Here is a 19350-nt window from a genome sequence, read left to right as displayed (position 1 = left end):
AGGAAAACACCAAGTTTGCACGTTTACTCACTGTCACCACAAGACAAAAGTGGCACGGAAAACTGCACTGATGGGTTTCAGACTTTAGCTCGTTCAAAGAACAGAATGAACAACAGCAATATCAAAATACATACCACAAAAAAAGCAGCACAAATACTTTTCTATCCTTGGATTTAACAAAACTTAACACAGTGAGGTGGAGTTGGACAAAATACACACCAGGCAAAACAAACAGCAACCAATGTGAAGAATGTCCCAAGTCTGATTTTATTTACAAGCTCTCTTTGTTTTGTTCCAATTGCTGGTGGAGTAAGGACATACACAGAAAGGAGAAGAGACCAACAGTGCAGCAGGCTTTATGTTTATAAGTTACATTGGAGCCATTTGGAAACACAATGCTTCTCTTCCAGGGATTTAATACCAAATGTAGTATTTACATTAACATGAAGGCTAATTCCAATGAGAGAATCATCTTGAACAGCCTAAAGCAGATGGAAAATCTGTTAACTTGTGAATTGTGTAGTTACTAATTTATAAGAATGTTGTTGACAAGATTTTATTTAGTATGCTGGGTTTAATGTAATAAGTGGTTTAAAAATAAAACAATCATATAGAAGTGATAAAATAACACATCTCACATTTGGGATCTCCAGATAACACTTTTAAACTTATGATACAGAATACAGAAGGAATATCATGTGTAACTTGAAAAAAAAAAAGGTTACATTTTCCTTCTATTTGGCTGATTAAATAAGCAAAAGACATCTGAATCTCTTTATTTAAGATGGTGTGAATCCCAATAGCTGTTCAATAGGTTTATACCGCCACTCGTCTGCTTCTAGCTCCTCCACCAAGCTCGCGAGTTTCTCCATTCGAGACACTTGCTGATCTGTAAGAATGGACATTACTCATTAGTATACCTGTTTCTATTAGATCAGGGGTGTCAAATATAAAGCCTGGGAGCCAGAACTAAAGATTTTAATTCGGCCCACATGGCTTTAGAACAACTGAAGGTGGGCATAAATTTTAGCCTTTTATACAGTTAAAATGCAGTTAAATAATGCTAACCATTTATATGATGCCAACGTGATTAAGTAACGGATCAAAACAAAAAATGTGTTTTTTCACCGTCTATATATCTCGCAGGGATTAAATTTGTAGTTACACTGTGAGAAACGGGAGTTTCACTCATCCAGCCCATTTAAGATGAAGGTAGGCTATATGTGGCCTGTAATGTAAAATGGGTTTGGCACCCGTATTAGATCAACCAAGACTAATGTGAAGCTATGCAAATATAGTTAGACTTACCATGTTTAACCTGTTTCAGTGTTGAGGCCACTTGGTAGCTGAATACAGACTCGCATAAAAATCTGTCAGAGCCATCTAAAAAGAAACGTAAAATGAAAAAAAAGGTCAGTCAAATAAAGAATTCTTATTCAAGCTTTCGTCTCCAGGGTAATAAAAGCCAAAACATAGATTTCAAGCTACATCAGAAAGAGATCTTAAAATATTTCATATATTTATGACATAAGAAGTACAACAACAGTAAAATACAGCTAAAATAGTTTTGGGTTTTTTAAAAAACATTACAATGTCAAAGCCTAAGAGACAACATCCATTAGTATACACTCAACCACCATTTTATTAGGCACACCTGTTTAGCGGCTTGATAACGCAAACATGCAATCAGTGAATCACGAAATCAAGAAATGCTGCATGGTCAGATGAGTCTCGATTTCTGCTGCCACATTTTTAGGGTCAGAATTTGGCGGGACCAATATGAAAGTATGGATCCTTCCTGCCTTGTATCACTGGATCTCGCTATTGATGGTCTAATTGTGTGGGAGATATTTTCTTTCTTGAGTATGATTTAAATGCCACATATTACCTGAGTATTGATGTTGATAATGTCCACCCCATTATGAGAACGGTGTACCCATTTTCTGATGGCTGCTTCCAGCAGGATAACACACCATATCACACGACTCAAATGATCTCAAACAGGCTTTTTGAACATGACAATGAGTTCACTGTATTCAAACTTCCTCCACAGTCACCAGGTGGAACAAGAGATTTGCATCATGGATGTGCAGCAACTGTTTAATAACATCATGTCAATATGGACCAGAAACTCGGAAGAATGTTTCCAGCACCTTTGTTGAATCTATGCCATGCCCCACACAGCTTAAAAGGCTTAAGGGTTTTGCTTTATCTTAATTTGTCTACCATGTGCAAGAGAAAGCTCTTGATTGTGAAGAAGAGAGGCAGACTCTGCTTTGTAGTAACATATCTTTCTTAAATACTTTAGAAACACAGGCACATATATTCTCAGTGTTATACTAAAGTTGGCAGATATTATGATATTAAGGTATTATGTTGCAAACCTCCTACCATTATATATGATTTTCATATGATTTCTATTTCCTGGCTATTTGGGAGCATTTGGGCAGCTTTTATACAAGTACTTTTATCCGGTTTTCCTTCATCGTACCTTCCATCATTTCCCCTGCGCCTTTTGGATACGTATAGAGGACTTTCCTTGGTGGGATGAGCTCGGAAGCACTGAACCCAGAGCCAGTCACGGAGCTGCCGCTCACTCCTCCCGCAGAAGAGGACGAAGAAGACGCGGCCATTGCCTCGATAAACTTTAAACAACACACACAACAACGACTGTTGTTACTACCAGTTTAATGTGTCAAACACAGATAAAGCAAGGTGGTTCGTGCTCTAGTAATCACAAAGGCTTTTAAACATCCAAACCAACCGGTAGGGGTTAGCTTGGAAGGACTGTTTCACTATTTTTAATGATACAACATTGCTAGCAATAAAGCTAACTATTCTGCTTATACTGTTGATGATAACCACCCAGCAGAAATATTAACAAATATAATATGGCATTAAGTCTCCATTTTTATTCAAAAGTACAACTTACCGTCGATGTCACAGCAAATATAACAACTTAAAATCCAGCCAGTTTTTGTTGTTTTTCAGACGTATACCAGTAGTTTACGACAGAGACCGCATTTTACGTTTGTCGCGACAGGGGGTTGCAGCTATCGCAGATTTTACAATCATAGGGATGGCTCGTCTCAGTCGTCTGTTGCTAAAAGGTTGTTCAATCACTTTTGTAGATCTGTTAACACATTTTCCGACACATTTAAAACGTCAATAACCAGGACAGTTCCAACTAGCTAGCTAAATAAGTTTTGAAAGACAGACTTTGTTATTTTATACAATTTTCACTTAGCTGACAAGCTAGTATATTATCTATTAAGTGTTTTTGACGTCACCAAAAGTCACCTCAGTATCGCCTGAACCGTCGTTTCTGTTGTCAGATTTGCACAGGTTTGCTAACACTAGCTAGTTTACCAGTATGGATGTCTTACGTCCTCCTCTTATAAATATAAATGGAAGAATATACCGCAGGAATATAATTAAGGAAGAGCATTATGAGGAAGAGGAAGAGTTTTCTTACATGGGACCACCAGGTAAGTCGAGAACTATCCGCTAACAGGTAAAATACATGTTTGTAAGAAGCTCCAGATAATGCTTTCAGATTTTAGCACAGTTTCTTTTTAAAAATGTGAGTATATTTCTGTGTTTCTAGATGATGAAGAGCTTGGAGAAGATGAAACCTGTGATACCCACTTAATTGAACAGAGTGATAAAGGATATCGCTGTGCCATCGATGTCCCAAGTGTTCTTTACAAGTGTGTCATCAACAGTAGACCTTGCTTTGGTTGTCCTTAACCTTTCACTTTCTGAAAATAATACAAGATTCTGTAAGCAGCATAACGTCTGTCTGTGTTTCTCTGTTTTCTTTGTGTTCTGTAGATACATCATTGGGAAAAAAGGAGAAACGCGTAAACGTCTGGAGTTTGACACAAAGACGTCTATTAACATCCCAAAACAAGGAGTGGAAGGGCAGATTGGTGGGGACTAAGGGCAAATGTCACTTAAAAACTGAACAGAGAGCAAAAGATATTTCCCTTCACTCATTTCCCTCCACTCTCTCATTGTGTAACAGTCATTACAGGTTCCACCAAAACTGCAGTTTCATCTGCTGTCACTCGGGTGGAGGTCCTTGTTGAGAATTTCCGGAGGAAGCAGCCCTTCACACACTTTTTGTCATTCCCTTTAAACGACTCAAAAATTCAAGAGGGATTCCTGAGATTTAAAGATGAGGTTTTGAAGCAATGTTCACAGGTATCTTCTGTAAAAAGGAACCAAAATATAACTGGTGATAGTGAGGGGCAGTTATGGCAATGTATTGCTTAAGGAGAGCATTTTACACCATTAACAAATTCCATGTTCTGTAGGATCATGGAGTAGAGGAGAGCATATTTCAGAACCCTGCAAAACTCCACTTGACCATCGGCACCTTGGCTCTGTTAAATGAAATGGAAGTGAGAAAAGCATGTGAACATCTCCAAGAGTGTCAAAACTTCATCAGGTAAGGCTCGAACAAGGTTATTGCATTATACAAAGCACTTAATGATTTTGGTGTATGACTACAAAAGAAATTGCACTGTGAAACAGAATGAAATGTTAAACATAAGCGATCTAAAAATAAGTAAATAAAATAAGAGCAGTAAAAAAAAAATGTATATGTCAAACAATCACTGACTGAAAAATACTAACATTATAAAATGAAACACAAAATTATAAATTATACAACAATCAGTAAAATAATCCTAATAAAATAATGTCACACTAGTTTATAGATTTAAAGAGCCAAAACAATAAAATTGCAAAACAAAGTAATGTTTAACCTTCCTAATGAAAATCCAGGGTAAAGTTTAAAGATTTCAACATTTCCAGCTGCTGTTCCATTGCAAAAAAACTAAAAGCTGCCTCCCTTAAAGCTTTTGCTGTGCACTTAGGATCGACTAGCAGAATCCTGCTCGAGAACCTATTTGTTCATATTGGTTCATATTTTCAAAACTTATGTGGTTCTTTAAAAAAGGAGAAAAATCATTTAAAAATCATCTGTAACTGTCAGTCTTATGGGTTGGTAAAAATGTTTTGTTCATTGGTGTATGCTTATACATCAGTTATTAGTTACACCTTTCAAGCATCCTTTTTTGTTTTCAGAGTGGCCTCTGAAAGCAAAAAAGTGGCCTTCTTCATGACGTTGATTCAACAAGGTGTTGACAACATTCCTCTGACATTGTGGTCCAGTTGCTGCAGATTTGTCAGCTGCACATTTATGAGAATCCATCATTCTACCCAAAATGGTGAAATGGTAAATGGCCTGTATTTGTATAGCGCTTTACTAGTCCCTAAGTACCCCAAAGCGCTTTACACATTCAGTCAGCCACCCATTCACACACACATTCACACACTGCTGATGGCAAGGTACATTGTAGCCACAGCCGGCCTGGGGAGCACTGACAGAGGCGAGGCAAAAGAGGCAAAAGAGTTTTATTGAATTGGGTTCTATTGACTTTGGAGGGCAGTGGAATACAGTGAACTCAACTTTGTGAAACCAGTTTGAGATGATCAAGCTTTGTGACATGATTCATTATCCTGCTGGAAACAGTCAGCAGAAGATGGGTACACTGTCTAATAAAGGAATGGACATGGTCAGTAGCAATTCTCAGATTGGTACTAATGGACCCAAAACGTGCCAAGAAAACAGTAGCCAAACCACTACACCATCACCAGCCACTGTATACAAAGCAAAATTGATCCATGCTTTCATTTTATTTACTCTGATTTGAATGTCGCTGGACTCCTCAGACCAGGCAACATTTGTAACATTTTGTTGAGCACATGCGAATTGTGGCCTCAATTTCTCGCTTTTAGCTGACAGGAGTGGCACCCAGTGTGCTCTTCTGCGGTTGTGCATTCAGACATGCTCTCGGCATTGCTTGGTTGTAACTAGTGGTTATTAGTGTGAATGCTTGAAAAGCATTCACAGTATTGTTCTTCTAATCTTTATTAGTGTGAATGCTTGAAAAGCAGTGTTAAACAGTGTTAAAGCCATCATTTTACCCTCAAAACGTCGCCATCGTTGTTCTTTTTCCAACATCTTGTCTTTCAAAGCTCAGAGATGTAAACTTTTTAAACTGTGTGGGTCCAAGTGGAGGGATCACATTTTAGTCATTCAGTGATTCAAAGAATATGACCTTTTAATATTCTTTCAGATGTTTTCTGACTCTAAATGTTCTTTTCTCATTTCTTAGGTTTTTCTAATTTACAATTAAAACATTTTCAGCTTTTTTCCAACTTCTTCTTCTGTGTAACCTTCAGCTTTTAGCAGTTCAGCACTTTTGTTTTCAGGTTAAATTCGGGTTTTTTTTTTTTATCTCATTCAAAATTTTTAACTTAAATTCAGTAATTATTTCATTTCAATGCATACATTCAGATTCAAGCATTCACACTGCAGTTTCTTCAGAAAATGCACTTTCTAGTTTAAGTTACTGTTTCCTTGCTGTCAGCTTGTAGCAATCTGGCCATTCTCCTCTGACCTCAGGTATTGACAGGAAATCTTTATGTAAATTCAGTGAGTTATGAATGCAGTGTGTGGACTGAATTGTTGCATCGTTGTTAACTTTCTGACCAAGTATCTCCAGCCTTATTTCTGAATAGGAGAACCTGTGTCACTGTACTTTACTACCTTGATTAGCTGTTTACATACCCAGACAGTTTCACTTATTTAAAAAAATACAGTTTGTGTTACACTACAATGGTTTTCTTTGTCTGATTTTTCATTAGAGACATCACTGAAGGAAAACCTCTCCCACTGGAGGTGACAGGCATAGAGTACATGAATGATGACCCAGCAGTGGTGGATGTTTTGTATGCGAAGGTCAATGTTCGAGATGGATCTGACAGGTTAGTACATCAGTGAATAGTTAAATAACAACATTACAAATATCCAACATTTTACTGTTTTAACTTTATTTCTTTAATCTCTGTTCTATTTTAATGGAATCACATTATAGGTTGCAGGTGATTGCAGACAGACTGGTAGAGCATTTTGTCTCTGCAGGGCTGATGGTCCGAGAGTGGGACAGAGTAAAGCTACATGGTACTGTGATGAACACTCTGTTCAGAAAAGACTCCACAGGTAAAGACATAAACACACACATGCCAGCCTAACTCGCACGAAGGCATAGTAGAGAAGTTATTGAACTGCTGGGATCGTATTGATTGCTGCCACCCAGTGGATGTTTGCCAATTTTCCCTCATTATCTTTTGGCTTGGAGTGTAGCTGCAGTGACGACAAAGCAGAGTCTTGACCAATTCTGACAACAAAATTGTGCAGAGAGGAATTGGGGAGGCAGTTCTCTGTTTGGCCACAGTTCTGTTTACGTGCACTGAGCTGCATGTTTTCCAAGTACTCTGACAAAAGCTTCATTCATTTTGGACATGGATCAAGTCCAGGAGCAGTTCTCAAATTTGTACTGGGCTTACCAGGAACACAACACAGAGACTGTGCCACTGCTGACCATGTTTACCGCCTTGTGGATAAGCCCTATTAAAATTTAGTTTTTTTTTCATCTTCTTAGTCCCTATTTCACAAACTAATTTTACTAACTAAATGTCCTTGATTTTGCTCGTACTGTTGTAAAGCCACTGACAGGTTCAAGTAAACATGTTAGTTTATCACTGAGATAACATATCTGTATCTGTGTGTTCTGTGCTTTATTGATCAGCTTGTTCTTTACACTCTCGTGTTTTTACAGTGGAAGATACGGGCGCAGCAGGACGTCAAACCATCAATGAAAGAGAGGCTTTTGATGCCAAAAACATACTAAAGGTTAGTTGAAATTTACTACTGTATTGAGACACATACTCACTTCTTGACTGCAGTTAATAACAATATGGTAGGCAACAGCACTGGGCGGGATGGAGGTGCAGTGGTTAGTAGTGCCAACGCCACAGTAAGACAGGTGCTAGCTTGAGTCTCCTTGACTCCTGAGGCTTCCTTGTGGCATATGCATGTTCTCCTTGTGCTTTTCTCTGGGGTCTTTGGCTTCCTCCCACAGTAAAAATTGTTTTGGGTGGTCAAAAAGCCTAGATAAGTGCTATATAAAAGCCAGTCCATTCAAAAAAACATTTTACTGTATTGGCACAATATGCATAGTTTCAATTGGGGAAAAAATAAAATACAGTGTTAGAATTTTATGTATATACTAATTGGGAAAATGTATAAAAACTCTAAAATGCATAAATAAATAAATACAAATGCATCTTAATTGCTATGTTCAGGAGCTTGCAGCAATATTACACTATCCAATTGATGCAACATTGTTTTTGTTTAAAGTATATTGTGTATAGATTTTCCAGCTGTGGTTGACTTGTCCATAGCTCGTCCCATGTGATCTTGTCAGTTAATTGCTTCTTTGCTCTTTTAGTGAAAAAAACATGAAAATTGAGAGTATTGTATTGATTTTTGGTTCTGATTTACATTTATCTTCTTTAGGGAAAAGGTGTTTTCATTTCACCTGGGACAAATCAATTATGTTCTCACATTAGTTGTGATACGAGCTATGTAATTTAACGTTAAACCACCTGACCTGCTTCACAGCAGTCCAGGCTCAAATCGTGTTTAGTTATGACTTCATGTCCAGTTGGGAAACACTGATGCACTCTTGTTTTGCCACCTTGAAACTGAACCAGTAATAACAATTACCTCATATGCTTCTCCTAGTGTGATATGTCAAAATTGGTTCCCCCCACCTATTTTTTTTGTGTCACAGCTGTAGACCTTTTATATTAAAAGAGGAGTGAGCCTCAGGTCTGAAAAGTGAAGCCAACCTAGACTAGCTTGTAATTTTTAAAGGGGCTTTGAGCAGTAGTTATTCAGGGTTTCTGATTGTCCTTCAAAGTTTTTTTTGGACATTGGCTATATAGGAATTTTGTTAAGCTACTTAACACTGACCTATGATTCAATCATAAAAGAGGTTCAAGGAATGAACAAGTGCTGCCTACACATAACAACCAATATTCAATTGTGTCTTTAGGCACTTTGTTAGAAATTGCTTCTCGTAAAAACACATTATTTGTTCCAATTTCTTTAATTCAGTCTATGAAAAATTCTAAAAATAACAGTTTGACAGGCATAAAATAATATTTTGTACCAGCAAGGTGGTTCCCAGTTAGGTACTAGCCAAAAACCTAGCATATCTCTGCCTGGTAAGCAGTGTGTCCTTAAAGAATCTTAAGAAAACTGGACAAAGTGAACAAAATAAGACGTGACAGGCCTAAAAAAGTGTCTGCAGCAGACACTGAACACTACATGAAAGTGACACTTTTCAAAAAAACAACTTGCCAAAATTCTAAAGTTGAGGCTTCAAAGTGAGCCCACAAATTAATGTGTGTTTCTATGTCCATCATTTATATACAGTCTGTGCTGACTGACTACTGAAAACCTGCTATTTTGGCAGAAATATTAGGGAACACTACTTAAGAATGTACTTTATTAGCAGTTGTTATTTTTGGTTAAAAAATAAATAAATAAAAAAAAATAACGCACCAGTACAGCTCAAAGACTCTTGGTTGTTTGTGTTGTTTAAAAAAAAAACACTTGTCAGAGTCAGGTTGCAAAAATCTTCCTGGTGGAGTTTTGACAACTGAAATGCGACACTGGAGATGAAAAGCTCTGACATTCACCTTCCCCTCCTCTACAGAGAAGGTCTTTGTTTGAATAACAACATTGTTGCTGCTGTTTTTTTTTTTCCTCTGGAAGTGACACAAAGGTAGCAGGCAAACACTCAGCCACCTATAAATATGATAATACCATGTTTGCGACAGCTTACCTTGTTTTCACAATAGAATTTGACAAGCAGTTTTTAACTTTCTAACACAGTGCTGACTGTTTGATGTCAACACAAGTTGTCCTGCTTTGTTGTTTCACACGGTTGTCTGAAATAGTCTTGACTGTATGTATGTAAGTATGGATGGATGGATGGATGGATGGATGGATGGATTGATTGTTACAAGTTTATGAATTTAATGTGTTTTCATTACAGAAATTTGATGCTTATTGTTTTGGAGAGTTTGAGCTGAATACTGTCCAGCTGTCCCAGAGATATTCAACAGACTGCACTGGATACTACAGCTCTGCAGGGAGCATCAGCTTGTCTTGAGCTCATGCAAGAGTGAGCATATACTGAGGTGGGAAAATTAATAAAGTTTATAGCTTTGAGAGCACTGCAGCATTCGTGATAGTTCTGTCCAGTAGGTGGCAGCATAGATTGAGTCATTTGGCTGTTAACAGAGAGGTGGAGATTGGGTCATGGTTATCCCTTTAATAGAGAAGAATAAAAAATATTAGATGTACTTTGTAAACCACAGTGCCCAAATGAAACATAGAAATCTAGTTAAATGGAATTTTCAGATACTTGTTTTTATTTAGTTTTTAGTTTTATTCCACATTTTTTTGGCCTGGTATATTTATCTGACAAGTATTTGAAGATAAGATTATACATTAAAACATTTGCTCTTTCATGTATTCCTAAGGACTAAAAAGCTCATAAAATGTATACAATTTTAATAACTTTTATATTTATATCAAATGAAACAGAAAGTTACAGGAAGAAGACACTCTTATAATCCTGATCATTGTAAAAATGAATAGTTTATGAAAATTAATAGGCAATTTGCAGTTACTTCAGCTATTTCTGTAATGGCCAAAGTAGCTACAACAGTAGCTGGCTGCTGTCAGCAGGATAGTGCATAGTTTATACTGCTGTAGTGAATCTACATAGAGCCAGTGACGTACCCTATGGAAGTGGCCAGTGCTGTTGCCAACATTTCTATCTGTATTGGCTTTGTCGACGGGGATGTGTAGTTATATCCCTAGGGAGGTGCATATCAGGTTACAGTGTAGGGTTAGAGAAGGGTTTGTTGTTACAAAATACCTATGGTGTTGATTTTACACAGAAATATAAATACCAAATTGTGCCATGCCACAAAGCTCAAAACATCTTAGTGGTTTCTTAAACATGACAGTGAGTTCACTGTTTTCACACAGTGACCACAGTCACCAGATCTCAGTCCAATAGAGGACCTCTGGGATGTGATGGAAAGGAAGATTGGCATCAAGTATATGCAGTCTGTATCACCTGCCTGATGCTGTCAAGTCAATGTGGACCATAATCTTTGAGGAATGTTTCCAGCAGCACAGTAACAATTTCATCTAAATATTTGGCTTAAACAATTTACAATCTTTGCATCTTGTTCATGTTTACACTTTACACAGCATCCCAATAGATTCAAATGCAGATCTTCTGCCAAACTGGCTTCTATAGCTGTCCAAACACTGGTTGAATTTCATGCTGCTCTAATCTCTTGCTTGCAGTACTCTAGGTCATAGCCATGATTTACACCTTTCCTTTCATCCTTTCAACGCACTGCCTCATGAAAGTATGAATGCATCACCGATATGATCTTTCAGACCTTTTTTTCTCCTCCAGCTTTTTTTTTTCCATCATTTTTCTTTAAATCTTTGCCTTTCCCACATGAACCTTGTCTTCACTCCCGACTGTCAACAGTGTCAGTGAATACAGACACTTGCTTTTGCCGTCACAGCCTTTTTTTTATTTTCGCTTTCCCCTCAGCTGGCAATGCTCTCTGTTTGGAATGCAGGAGGGTGATTGCCAGGCAGCCAAAAGTTACACTGATAAAAACAAAGGGGTCTTTTTGTTTGTCAGCTTTGCAACCCTGTCCTATCCACCCTCCCATCCCAGCAGTGGCATAATTTTCTTTTCTTCTCTTTTTTCTTGAAGCTGCTTGCACAGATTCCCATGCAGATTTTGTTATTGGATATAGACTAGCCAGCTGAGCTGCCCATACCCTCACTATTTCATTGTCTTGGAGTGGGATCTTTTCCGACCTAGGACCTGGGACCTAATTAATCATGCCCAGAGCTCTTGACAGCATGCTTTTTAGTGGGTCAGGATTGCATCCAACGTAAAAGCACTCCAGCTAATAACAGAATTCTGACACTTGCCAATACTATTTCTCCTAAGCACAAAAAGAAAGCATCACAAGGCAATTGAAATTTGATTGAATTCATTGAGACTATGCCTCTGTTTTTCTTTTGGCAGGGACATGATTGAGGATGTTTTGCACAGATGTCCGCATTAATGATTATACTGAAAACACATGAGGAAACATACGTCATCCGTAGACACGGACTCTGAAGACAGATAGGATTTGTCCTGAGACTTAATATAACGCATTCAGACTGACTGTTTATTTAAATGGCCATATGTCTTCTTAGCTGTATAGATCGGGAGCATATTGGATTATGGCTGCAATGAAGGAATAATTTCTCACTATCAGACATTCATATTGTCTTGATAAATTGGTTAATTATCTATGAAATGTCAGGAAATTTGGAAACATGGGTAACATTTAGGATGCCAGATTTAACATTGATAAGTTGGAAGCAAACATTTAGTAAATGGTTTTTGAAACTGTAATTTAGTTTTAATTAAGTTAAAGGCTTCGTGTTTAATATTTAATAAATTTTCAGTCTGTTTTCAGCTATAAATGTGTCCAAGTAAGAATTTGCTCACAAAAAGATTGATAGATTGCTACGTTGTATAGATTATTTAGCAAATGTTTTTTATGTCTGTTATTTATATAGATAGGACATAATATAAAAAGTTGCTGAAAAAATTATTACTACAGTCTGTCTTTAAATCACTTGATTTCTGTAAGGCTAAAGTCCCAAAAAGGCCTAGAAGACCGGTCAGTAAATCCCCTGCAACCGTCACTCTCTAGGGAAAAATGTATATCGACCAAGTCAAGGTTGGAGACAGTTGCTCGTTAAAACTGGTTGCAAGCAGTGAAAACTGTGACCAATTTCACCTTGTGTCTGCCAACAACCTCCAGGAAGCACTTGCCACCAGCCAAAGAATATACATTTTGCCCTAACCACCAGTGCTTGCCAGATGTTTGCCAATAGGTCTCTAGGACTGTGTGACAAGGGCCTAATGCTCCAATCAAACTAGGAAAAACAGTAGTTGAAGATCGTGGCATGATCATGACTACTCAGCCTGCGATGGTGACCAAATCTCCAACCACTCGCAGTCAGTTGTTCTCTTCAAAGAACCTTTGGTACATTAGGTTGGCGATAAAACGGCAATAACACAAAATCAGTCTGCTAAGAGTTTCTAATCTGTTGCAATTTTTTGCAAAGCTGTTGTCTACACACAGAGACAAACATATTAAACAGAAATATCTGAAACAATTGTTTCTTGACTGGACACAGTTACACATTTTTCAAAAACAGCCTTTATTGTACTGCTAACATTCCTAGTAATGCCCCATAAGGTCCTAGTCAGAAAAAAAACTTTATTTTGGCTATGAAACCACATGTCATATTTCCTACACCATGACACCCTGTTGTCACAACGTAAGCAATTTTACGTTTCATCTGAGTGGTCAGAATGTCACGGCTTATCTGTAAACATAGTTAAATGTGGCTTTGCATGTCCGTGTGGGTGAGCTTGCTTACGCAGTGCCCGACATACATAGTTTTTTCTGTCTCTGCCACATCCCTCTACCTAATTAGTCATCTCCGCAGTCCCTGCAGTGAGAACATCCAACTAGACCCTTAAGATTTCAAAACTAGCATGAGCCAATTTAAATAAGACTGATAAATGAGACCCCTGCGTGTGTTGGTGTTACCAGCGACCTCTTTCCCTTTGTGGATCTGCGTCTCTATTTCTAACGATCTAAAGGGACAGAGGAGATGGGATTTTAATTAAAACGTTACACATTTTAGCTGTTTATGCAGGCATGTGTGCATGTGCTTGTTTACATGCACTGATAAGCATTTAGAAGGGCGGTAAACGACACCCACTGAAAATGCGCCTTTGCAGTATAAAACAAGCTGATAAAACCTTATTTTCCAGCCAATTTGTTTTTGTGATTTTTAAAAGGATTGAAAGCAAAAGCAATCATTTCGTTGCGCCTGCAACACTTTTAGAACTTGCACTGAACTGTTCAGTAATAAGAAATTCATATCACATTTGGTAACTGAAGTCTTGTTATCTTGACCAAGTATTGTACCCCCCGCTCCCCCAACCCGATTTGCATAGTTAATTTCATGGCAATGTTCAAAGTAGCCTTTTTAAATGCAAAAGCCAGTTTTTAAATGGGTTTTACTTGATCACTGTCAGTTTTTTTTTTTTTTTTTTTTGTTCTTTTCTTTTTAGTACATTTCGGATTTTGATATTCAGAGCCACACTTTGGAATTTTTCATAGGGTAATTAGAAATTAAGCTTTCTTTCCATATGGAAAGCGTTAACGTCTGCTGGGGGAAAAAATAGATTTTGGCTGACAGACATAACCTTTAATACAGTAGATATGTTTGATTTGCATGCTTGGAGTAACTAATGACATGCATCAAATCAATTAAGTGCCTAATTACTTTTTAAGGTCACAGTAAGGTTTGCTCAGTGTACACTCAGACTGATACAAATAATATTTTAAATCAAATATGACATATCGAAAGGTGGTTTGGGCCTTTTTGTGCCGTGTATTCCTCTAACACACTTGAATCCAGTTGTATGAACTTATTCACTTGTGTTCACGGGAAGTAGAAAGGTGCTCTATAAACAATCCTGCTAGACAAAACTGAAATTTCGAAACTGGATATCATTATGGGTGAAATATGACGGCGTGCCTTTTTTAAACTCTCTTATGTTTGACTCTCCAGTCGTGTGTCACCACCGACTGAATTTCACACTGATCACTCTGTCACTAATAGACGTAAACGGGGCCTTGATGGAGAGCCAAGGCTAGAGTATTTGAAATGTCTAATATGTGTCTCTAGCAAAAAGGCAGGTGATCCCTGCACCAGCTCTTTATCATTCAGAGTGCTGAGTCTGGAGGCTGCCTGCAGCTGTCCACGTCTGTTTACTGCTGGAGGCATTCACAGAGGGAGGGAAGGCAAAAAGCCTAAAGTGTTTGAACAGTAAGAAGTCATTCAGAGCTACTGTTTACTTTATGTACACTTAGCACTACAAGATTTTAAAATGGGGATTATCATCACCAGTTACATTCTGTTACTTAAAAAAAAAAATTATACTTTAAGCTATGAAATGTCAGGAATTGTTGAACATGTTGCATATAAGGACCCAAATTGCCTCTCAAAATCTAGATATGTTCCATTTACAGTAATATGAAAGAGAACAGTCATTAAATCCTCACATTTAAGAAGCAGTAGCTAGTGAACGTTTTGACATTTTTGTGTAGTAAATGATAAATGATGAAACGTTTGGCAAAGGACTAAATCTACCAGATGTTTGACTGATGTGTATACACAATCAGCAGACACGGTGGAGATGACCTGCTGAAGTTCAAACTGAGCATCAGAATGGGGAAGAAAGATTTTTGAATGAATATATCTGCATATTAGGCCAGGAAGGAACAATGAAAGCACTAAGAGTCAAAGGAAACTGTAAGGTGGTGTTTCATAAAATCAAAAATGCTCAAGGTTGCTAAACTGTTCCGGAGAGCACTGCAGAGGTGGGTGAGTGCTGTTACTGTATCACTAGAGCTGCTTTACAGAACTAAATAATGTAATAACACAAGCACAGATGATGGTCAACACTCTTATTTCAGCACTAAATGCGAAGGATGCTTATACAAAAGTTATAAATGTTGTGTCATCTGTTTATCACGCAATGTGAAATTCCTTAGTGCATCACTTAATACTCAATTGTTTTTTTTACTGTTAGTATATAAAAGTGCAGCTGATGGGGATTTGTTATTTATAATAGCCGGTATAAGCTTAATAATACTGAGTAAAAATGAAACCCTGTACTGAGACCGAACGTGTCACAGTTCAGAGTATTTGCCATCTTCTGTTTATTGTGCACGTTTAATTGAAAAAGGTGCTACACTCTCTTCCACCTCTGCAGCAGCTGCCTGCAATGGAAAACAGCAGCTTTCAGTACTTGCCAGGAAAAGGCAAACTGCTGTCAGACTGCTCTCAACTAACTTTGCACTTTTAATAGCTGAGTGACCCAGTTTGAATCCTATTGAATTAAATCTATACACATTTATAGCAGCTCTACTTACAGCTGTAAGTCACTAAGGATTACTTATTAAATGTCTCCCCGTGTGGTTTATTTTCTCAAAATATCTTCTTTTGATGGGATTTCCTGTCCATGATCCTGTTTACAGGCTATTTGCTTTTTTTTTCTTCTTCACCGTGTCGTTGGGTACCTCCAACTGGACATACACAATTCACACACACACACAAAAACAACCACAGAGGGGACCTTTGTAAGAAAACAAGTAGTTTGTTACTTTATCAATATTTCATGCCTTAATGCCCTTTACTGTGGTGTTAGGGTCCCTTTTTTATTTTTATTTTCTGTACATTTGTATTGCATAATTGCATATGGGCATGAAGTAACTGACTTAGAAAGTCACCTGTACAGTAGTGTGCAAAAGTCTTGAACCACCCATCATTTCTTTATATTTTGCTTCCAAGGAGAACTATCTTGTATTTTTTTTTTAAAGTGGTCGTGAGCAAGGGTTCTCCAGGATCTCGGAAGGTCTTTCAAAGTTTTTCTTTGGACATCGGCTGCTTTTTAAGCAACTTAATGCTCACCTATGAATCATTCAAGGGTAAAAGAGCAATTTATTCAAGGGATGAGCCTGTATTGTCCACACATAACAGACAACTTGGCAATAAAAATACAGAATTTCTTTAATTGAATCAACAAATGCCAAAGGTAACACAGTTTGACAGGCAGACAGTTTTTGCACCAACAAGGTCACTCCCAAAGTGCTATTAACTGAAAACCTGCCATATCTCAGCATGATGTGCAGTGAGTCCTTAAGCAATTTAAGGAAACTGGACAAGTGGAGGGTGGAAAAGAAGTGGCAGGTCTATATAACAATCTAGAGCAGGTGAACAGTATCCAAAACTCATGTCCTTAAGAAACTGGAAAAGATCCAGCAAAGACCTGACACAGGACCTGAGAGGTGCATCTGACCCTGTTTGCCAAAATCTCATTGGAGAAGATGTCAGTGAAAGTGGCTGTCAAGAAGCCATTGTGTTGCCAGTGGCAACAGGTCTTGCTAAGTGACACATCCATATTTAAAATTTTTGCTTCAAATCGTCATCGCCATACATGGAAGTACAACACTGAGCGTGTAGAGCCATCCTTAAAACACAGTGGAGGCTCTATCATTGTCAGGCTGTACGGATGAATGGATTTATAAATGCAGAAAATAGTTTAATCAAACAATCATACCAAATACTGACTTTCAAGCTTGTTCAAATTGTATGTACGCTTGGACACATTTTAAAAAGTTGCTTCTCCCATTTTCTTAGGAAAATAAAAAGACTTTAAAAGGTGGCTCAAGACATCTGAGAATTTATAAGCAAGTAATGAAAGAAAATCAGCAGACTAATTTTTAGATGAACATAATGGTCAGTTGCAGCCCTGGTGGTGCTTTAAAGTACAAAATTCATCTCTGATTATGTGTTGCAGGTCTTTGATGAACACGACAGCAGGATTGGAAATGTTAAGAAATGCTCGCTGATGAAGAAGTTCTTTCCTGACAGCTGGATACGGACACGACGTTACAGCATCTTTCCTGAATCTTATGTTGAACTCATTTGGAAAATTAGGATTTTGGTTGTTTTCTCGTGCTGTATATTCTGTTTTGATTTGTCAGGAATAAACAAATGTCTTTTCCATCCAACCATTGCCTTCTGAAATGAATTGTTGTGTACCAGAAATTCCTGAAGTGATCTTTACGGAGCGGTTACATCACTTATAACCAATGTACATCTGTGATAAGGTCCAAAGCTCCTGTTGAGCTTCACAAGCTGTTTGTGAGACAGAAAAGAGACGCGTTGTTTACATTTGTGGATGGGAAATATTAACAGATAAGGAAGCCTTCAAGTTTTTTGCTGCATGGAGTCTTGCCTGATATTCAAATGAAGCTTCCCGTCCCTCTGCTCCTTTTGTGTAGACTGATTACACTCGGTGGAGGATTGATATGGTTTATCTGCCTAGAGAGGAGCAGGAGGAACCAATGCCATCAGCTAATCCCTTTACAATTAAAGGCACTCTTCCACAGCGTGACTCTTGATGTGTAGAAGAAGATGTTAAACAAGTTGCATGGAGCTGCTTTTATGTTTAAGATGCAAGAGGCTTCACATTGTGCTTTTTGATATGTGTGATTATACAAGTTTTGGTTAAATGAGCATGAATATTGTCATGTTAAGCACATTAAAGAGCATTGTAGTCTACTTTACCGTGAGCTCTGTTCTGTGAAAGGCTGTAATAGATGTGATTCGGCCATGTGTTGATGGCTCTGAATAACATAAAAGGGTTTATATACATACAGCATTGTCTTCTTGGTTGGTATATTTATTTTAAAGTGCCTCTTGTCATCAAAAATGACTATAAAACATCCAACAGCAATAAATATTTCTTGGCCACAGAAGGGTGTGAGAGCATGACACTTTGAGTTAACTAACATGATAATCTGAGGTGTTTCTTCACATCTGAGTAAGACATGTTTCTAAGTATTTGATTTTCAGAGAAGTAAAAACACTCGGACCCTGTGTTGCTACTCGTATATAGAAGAGCAGCACTCTTAAAAACTGTCTGCAATTAAAATAAATAAAAAAAGGCTCTTTGGAGTCTTTTCCCTAAAGCCTGTTATCTGAACCAATGAACAGCTCTCATCAGCATGTTTTCTATTTGTTTTTTTCCCTTTCATTCACATTGAAGATTCCCATAGGAGACTTCCTTTGCAAGGATCCAAAGAGATGCTTCCAAATAACCTCTTAAATTAAAAACAAATCTTTAAAAGCTAATGGTGCAAAGCAGAATATAGTCTTTAAATAATTCTAGGTGACCCAGATCAGCTGTGTAACCATTAATCTGCAGCACATTCATCCAGAAGTGAGTAATGACGACCTCTTGATTAATACATCATGTCCACCACCTTGTATTCCTGATGTGCGCAGCAGGCTGGCACTGTGGGACATTTCTCCTGTTGCCCTTGCATCGCAGTTCGCGAGCTCTGCACAGTCAGGAAAGCCTGCGACTGCCACATCAACTATTTTGATGGCAATGTCAGAGTTGGTTTGGCCTGCTAAGCAGCATCCCAGAAATGTGATCCTGCCCCCTGGCTACTCAGCCACGGACAATATTGGTAATCTTAAACATAAATGAATCTGAGCAGAGGGCTGGATTAGGTTTATCTTCATGGGGATGGGATGCACAGCAGAGGGAGCGAAGGAGGAGAGGGCATGCAGAGTTTAGGCAGCAGCAGGAATAACGTGGATAGACTTAAGATGATGTGCAGCTACAGCAGAACTAGAGGTCATAAAGAATGGGGGAT

At 38.0% G+C, this 19350-nt stretch overlaps 2 protein-coding genes across 4 annotated transcripts; one reads left to right on the top strand and one right to left on the bottom strand.

Annotated features, from left to right (window-relative positions):
- Positions 1–244: 244 nt before the first annotated feature.
- anapc16 (anaphase promoting complex subunit 16) lies at positions 245–3091 on the bottom strand. Its single transcript, XM_086303889.1, has 4 exons — positions 2933–3091; positions 2492–2645; positions 1309–1383; positions 245–889 (listed from the first exon to the last, which is right to left on the bottom strand). Exons 2-4 carry the CDS (start codon positions 2631–2633, stop codon positions 780–782), a joined length of 327 nt encoding a protein of 108 aa, XP_086160015.1. The 5' UTR covers positions 2634–2645; positions 2933–3091; the 3' UTR covers positions 245–779.
- On the top strand, positions 3026–18417 carry ascc1 (activating signal cointegrator 1 complex subunit 1). 3 transcript variants are annotated; one of them, XM_086303887.1, is made up of 10 exons: positions 3026–3488; positions 3608–3710; positions 3835–3932; positions 4028–4206; positions 4320–4453; positions 6721–6840; positions 6951–7075; positions 7695–7768; positions 9984–10128; positions 12063–17474. In XM_086303887.1, the coding sequence occupies exons 1-9, from the start codon at positions 3374–3376 to the stop codon at positions 10098–10100; spliced, it is 1065 nt and encodes a 354-aa protein (XP_086160013.1). In that variant the 5' UTR covers positions 3026–3373; the 3' UTR covers positions 10101–10128; positions 12063–17474. The 3 variants fall into 3 exon arrangements, with proteins under 3 accessions (XP_086160013.1, XP_086160012.1, XP_086160011.1); XM_086303886.1 differs by having other exon boundaries at positions 10988–17474; XM_086303885.1 differs by lacking the exon at positions 12063–17474 and adding an exon at positions 17481–18417 and having other exon boundaries at positions 3027–3488.
- The last annotated feature ends 933 nt before the right edge of the window (positions 18418–19350 follow it).

Source organism: Aulonocara sp. 'chitande type north' Nkhata Bay, linkage group LG8 (genome assembly GCF_057382095.1).
Source record: "Aulonocara sp. 'chitande type north' Nkhata Bay isolate Kocher_YH1m ecotype deep benthic linkage group LG8, A_spYH_male_GT1.1, whole genome shotgun sequence".
Taxonomy (NCBI): domain Eukaryota; kingdom Metazoa; phylum Chordata; class Actinopteri; order Cichliformes; family Cichlidae; genus Aulonocara; species Aulonocara sp. 'chitande type north' Nkhata Bay.
The sequence above is the reverse complement of the archived record's forward strand: the minus strand, read 5'-3'. Positions and strand labels throughout refer to the sequence as shown.